General features: G+C 57.8%; 1 protein-coding gene across 1 annotated transcript in view; it reads left to right on the forward strand.

Moving 5' to 3' along the window:
• Positions 1–3219, forward strand: part of DDN (dendrin) — a 4182-nt gene extending 963 nt beyond the window's left edge. The window contains exon 3 of the mRNA XM_011936292.1: positions 2–3219. Within this exon, the coding sequence (XP_011791682.1) occupies positions 2–1637 (1636 nt within the window). The 3' untranslated portion in view covers positions 1638–3219. The remainder of the gene's footprint in view (position 1) is intronic.
• The last annotated feature ends 1584 nt before the right edge of the window (positions 3220–4803 follow it).

Consider the following 4803-nt stretch of genomic DNA (forward strand, 5'->3'; position numbering starts at 1 on the left):
TGGCGCCGGTGGGGCGAGCGCCCCGTCCATCCGCGCAGCCGCAGAGCGACCCAGGGTCGGCGTGGGCGGGGCCCTGGGGAGGTCGGCGGCCAGGGCCCCCAAGCTACGAGGCTCACCTGCTGCTGAGAGGTTCTGCCGGGACCGCCCCGCGACGCCGCTGGGACCGGCCGCCACCCTACGTGGCTCCACCTTCTTACGAAGGCCCCCATAGGACCTTGGGGACTAAGAGAGGCCCAGGACACTCCCAGGTGCCCACTTCATCAGCCCCACCTCCGACTCCGGCCAGGACAGAGGGAGGGCGCACAAAGAAGAGGCTGGATCCTCGGATCTACCGGGACGTCCTTGGGGCTTGGGGTCTCCGACAGGGGCAAGGTCTCTTGGGGGGATCCCCAGGCTGTGGAGCGGCCAGAGCAAGGCCAGAGCCCGGCAAGGGGGTCGTGGAGAAAAGCCTGGGGCTGGCTGCTGCTGACCTGAACAGTGGTAGCGACAGCCATCCCCAAGCCAAAGCTACAGGGAGCGCAGGCACCGAGACAACTCCTGCGGGGTCTGCAACTGCGGCTCCCAGTGCCCCGCGTCCCGCTCCCAGATCCAGGCACCACCTCAAGGGCTCGAGGGAAGGGAAAGAAGGAAAAGAACAGATCTGGTTCCCCAAATGCTGGATTCCCTCCCTTAAAAAGCAGCCGCCCCGCCATAGCCAGACACTCCCCAGACCCTGGGCTCCCGGAGGCACTGGATGGAGAGAATCCCTTGGTCTTGGAGAGGGGGCAGGACCGGAGACCCTGGAGGGTTGGAAGGCGACCCGCCGTGCCCACACCTTGCCCCGCAGTTCCCAGGGCCCGTCCCGTGGGGAAGGAGTCTTTGTCATTGACGCCACGTGCGTAGTGATACGATCCCAATATGTTCCAACCCCCCGAACCCAGCAGGTGCAGCTTTTGCCCTCTGGGGTGACACGCGTGGTGGGGGAATCTGCCAGCCAATCGAAGCCCGGCAAGGAGGAGAGTGAAGGGGCCACGGGCTTTCCTTCCCCTGGCCAAAAGCGGCTGTCGAACAGTCGCTTTTTACACCAGCCCGGCAGGGGCCGCGGGGGCGAAGCTGAGGGCGGGAGGCCGGGGGACTCCTCACTGGAGGAGCGCACCTCCCGCATCTTGGGGCTCCCGGCCCCGGAAGTAAACCTGCGGGACGCCCCCACGCAGCCAGGTAGCCCAGAGCACCAAGCCTTAGGCCCAGGAGCTTCGGGAGCCCAGGGCAGGGCCGAGGGCTCGGAAGTGGCGGTGGTCCAGCGGCGCGCGGGCCGGGGCTGGGCGCGGACCCCAGGGCCCTACGCCGGGGCCCTGCGAGAAGCCGTGTCCCGTATCCGCCGCCACACCGCCCCTGACTCGGACACGGACGAAGCTGAGGAGCTTAGCGTCCATAGCGGCTCCTCTGATGGAAGCGACACAGAAGCCCCGGGCGCCTCCTGGCGGAATGAGAGGACCCTGCCCGGGGTTGGAAACAGTTCGCCGGAGGAAGATGGGAAGACAGCGGAACTGAGCGACAGTGTCGGGGAGATCCTAGATGTCATAAGCCAAACCGAGGAGGTCCTCTTCGGGGTGAGGGACATCAAGGGGACCCAACAGGGAAATAGGAAGAGGCAGTGAGAGGCCCCTTCTTGTATTTGAGTCCCCAACACATCCATCCTTGGGTCCACTGGTCCCCATTCTTCCCCAAACTTCCTTTGCTTCTCTTTTCCTTGTATCCTTACCCATACCTATTCCCATCCTTGAAATATAAATGAAAGGAAGGGAAGCATATGCCCATTAATGATTTTGTTTCAGGAGAGGTGAGAATCAGCAGTAGATTTAATTAATGTCTCTTATGTTCAGGGCACAAGGGTGAGCTCTTCACAGGGGGCTGATGCACTGGGTTTGGAGCTGAGCAGAGAGGCCTAACAAGAATCAGGCAGGAGGGCAGGGGTGGTGGCAGCCATAGGAGGGCAGTGTAGGGCAGGACTTCTGAGGAGGAGGAAAAAAGTGAAGGAGAGGCTTTGGACCCGGTGGCAGAGTGATCAGATGACAGAGGGGTTCTTGGCAGAAGAGGAATAGGTCCAGCAACAACCAGCAAAGCAGAAAAAGGGCTCACCTTGGTGTCACAAGTCTTGGATTTCAATCCCAACTCTGCCACTGACTTGCTGGTTGACTGAGGCCTGTCACTTTCCCTCTCCTGGCCTCCTGGTATATAAAACGATGGTATTCTAAGGTCCATCCTTCCATCTCTGACATTTTGAGATCTTTGGAAAGGACTCTATCTCATCCTCCCCTCGACAAGCCAAGAATGAGAGTTGGGAATAAGTGAACAGAGTTTGAGGGTTTCTGGGCGGCCTCCTTGTCACCCGAAGTCATGATCAATTCAGGAGACTGCCCAAGGTTTGCAGAAGAGGTAAGGGAGTGAGGCACTCCTATCCCAGTCTCCCAGGCTTAGGTGAGGGCTCCCAAAAGCAGGGCAAGATAATGGCCCTGTCACTGACCCTGGCCTGTGGTGGTCTGAGCTGGGGAGGGAAGGACACCAATGAATCAGCTTGGGACCTCTTTAGGCCTTCCCCTTTTCCTCCACCCCAATGCTCCTTAGTGATGCTCTGAGGCGTGGCCACGATTTCCCTCCCAGGTGGTATCGCCCACCTGAAAAAATCCTGAGAATGTCTCCCATCTCTGCCTCTTCCAGAAGAAACTGGCCAGGCAAGGAAAGAGGCCGGTCCCCAGAAGCCAGTCGGCCTGGGGTGTGATACTCTCTATAGCCACTACAGGGCGCGCGCAGGTCGCGGATCTCCCCAGTTGCTAATCCCGGCTCTGCCACTCAATCTGATCCCTAGTTCCCAAGCGCAGGTCCCCAGCCTTGCAGTCTCCAGCCGTGCGGGGCCGGGAGCAGGCCTCCGGCCTCCCAGACCTCTGGAGCCCGCCGGGCCCATCTTTGTACTCATCCACCCCAGCCGGCTTGGGACTCAGACACCGAAGTCTTTTTTTTCTCTCCGATCCCTGGACACCTCTGTCTGCCATTTATTAGCCATGTGAACTTGGCCGCATCACTTCACCTCCCTGAGCCTCAGTTTCCTCATCTGTCAAATGGGGGTTTATAAACACCTACCTCGCAGGGTTGTTGTGAGGACTTAATGTGATAATGTATGTAAAGCGCCTTGCACACCGCCTGGCACACAGTAGGCGCTCAATAAATCTAAGCTTCCCTTTATCCTGCCTTGGCATCGTCTTCCTTTCACTGACCCTTTCCCCATGGTGGCCCTCCCCTGGGACTCCTCTGCTACGTCCTGCTCTGTGTGACGGAGAGGGGGCTGCTTTCTTCCTTGGGAGTTCCTGGCCCACCTCTTTTCTCCCCCAGCCGGGACTCTCCCTTCCTTGCCCCCAGCCCACCCCCGTTGGCTCTTCCCACTGCCCTGGCGCCCTCTCCCCGCCCCCCATTCCGAGCAAGGGCTGAGTCAGCCGGGGTAAATTTAGCTGCCGGCTCCACGGGCGCGGGGGCTTCTCCCAGACTCAGTCGCCGGGTCCTGCCCCGGCCCCCAGCCCGCCTCTGCTCCCACTCCAACCGAGACCCGCCAACTCCAACTCCCGCTCAGCGTTCAGGTCCCCAACCCCGCTCTCAAACCACTTATGGTTTTAATCTCCAATTATCTCGACATCACTCCCGCCTGCAACCAGAGGGACTCTGAGCAGAACTCGGAGTGGCGCAGGACCACCTGGGGTGGGGGGTGGCCACCATCTGGCAGGAGCTGGGCCGCTGGCCTTGGTTCAGTGGAGGAAAGTCTCCTCTTTGGGTTTCTGAACCGGAGGGAAGACACTGGTCAGAGCTATCCAGGAAGATTCATCCCAGAGCCTTCCTGGAACCCACACTACCAGGTTTCAAGTTAGCTCTTGCTGGAGGAGTGTCACCTTGGGCAGAGATCAAAGGTTACTGAGATCTGCCCTTGAGGTCAGGAATTCCAGACCAGCCTCCAATATGGTGAAACTCCGTCTCTACCAAATATATTAGCCAGGTGTGGTGGCACGCACCTGTAATCCTAGCCACTCAGGAGGCTAAGGCATCAGAATCACTGAATCGCTTGAACCTGGGAGAAGGAGGTTGCAATCAGCCAAGATTGGGCCTCTGTACTCCAGCCTGGGCAACACAGCCAGACCACATCTCAAAAAAACAAACAAACAAAGGTTATTGAGATCCGTCTCCCTTTCACCTACAATTCTATCTACTCAAAAAAACAAACAACGGTTATTGAGATCTGTCTCCCTTTCACCTACAATTCTATCTACCTACTACCATTTCTAACTACTGAGCATGTACTGAGCACCTACTGGGAACAAGAAAACTGTGTGGGATTCCAGGATAGGGATGAGTAAGGCCTTTCTGACAATGGGGTGAAGGTGAGCAATGTGTTAAGTATTACAATGAGTCAAACAAGGGAGATTGTATGGATTTTGTGAGATAAGGGAAGGTTCCATGGAGGAGATGATGACCTCAGCGTTAGAATTTGGTGAAGAGGCATTTCAAGTAGAGGGATCAGCCAAAATAGAGGCATGGATGCAGGTAAGCAGGGTATGTTTAGGAAATTGCTCAATGGTCTGATTTGCCTGCAGCTGAGAGTACATTTATGGCAGTTGTGGAAGATAAGGCAAGAGTGAAAACTGAGGCCAGTCTGGGATAAGCCTGGTCCAGCTGAGGAGTAATGTGCCTTGGGCCTCCAGGCTTGGGAAGAGGCTGGACTTCAGGTGAGGAGGAAAGTTGAGGAAGGGCGGTGTGTGGTGGCTCACACCTGTAATCCCAGCA

Source organism: Colobus angolensis, unplaced genomic scaffold (assembly GCF_000951035.1).
Source record: "Colobus angolensis palliatus isolate OR3802 unplaced genomic scaffold, Cang.pa_1.0 Scaffold151, whole genome shotgun sequence".
Lineage (NCBI taxonomy): Eukaryota > Metazoa > Chordata > Mammalia > Primates > Cercopithecidae > Colobus > Colobus angolensis.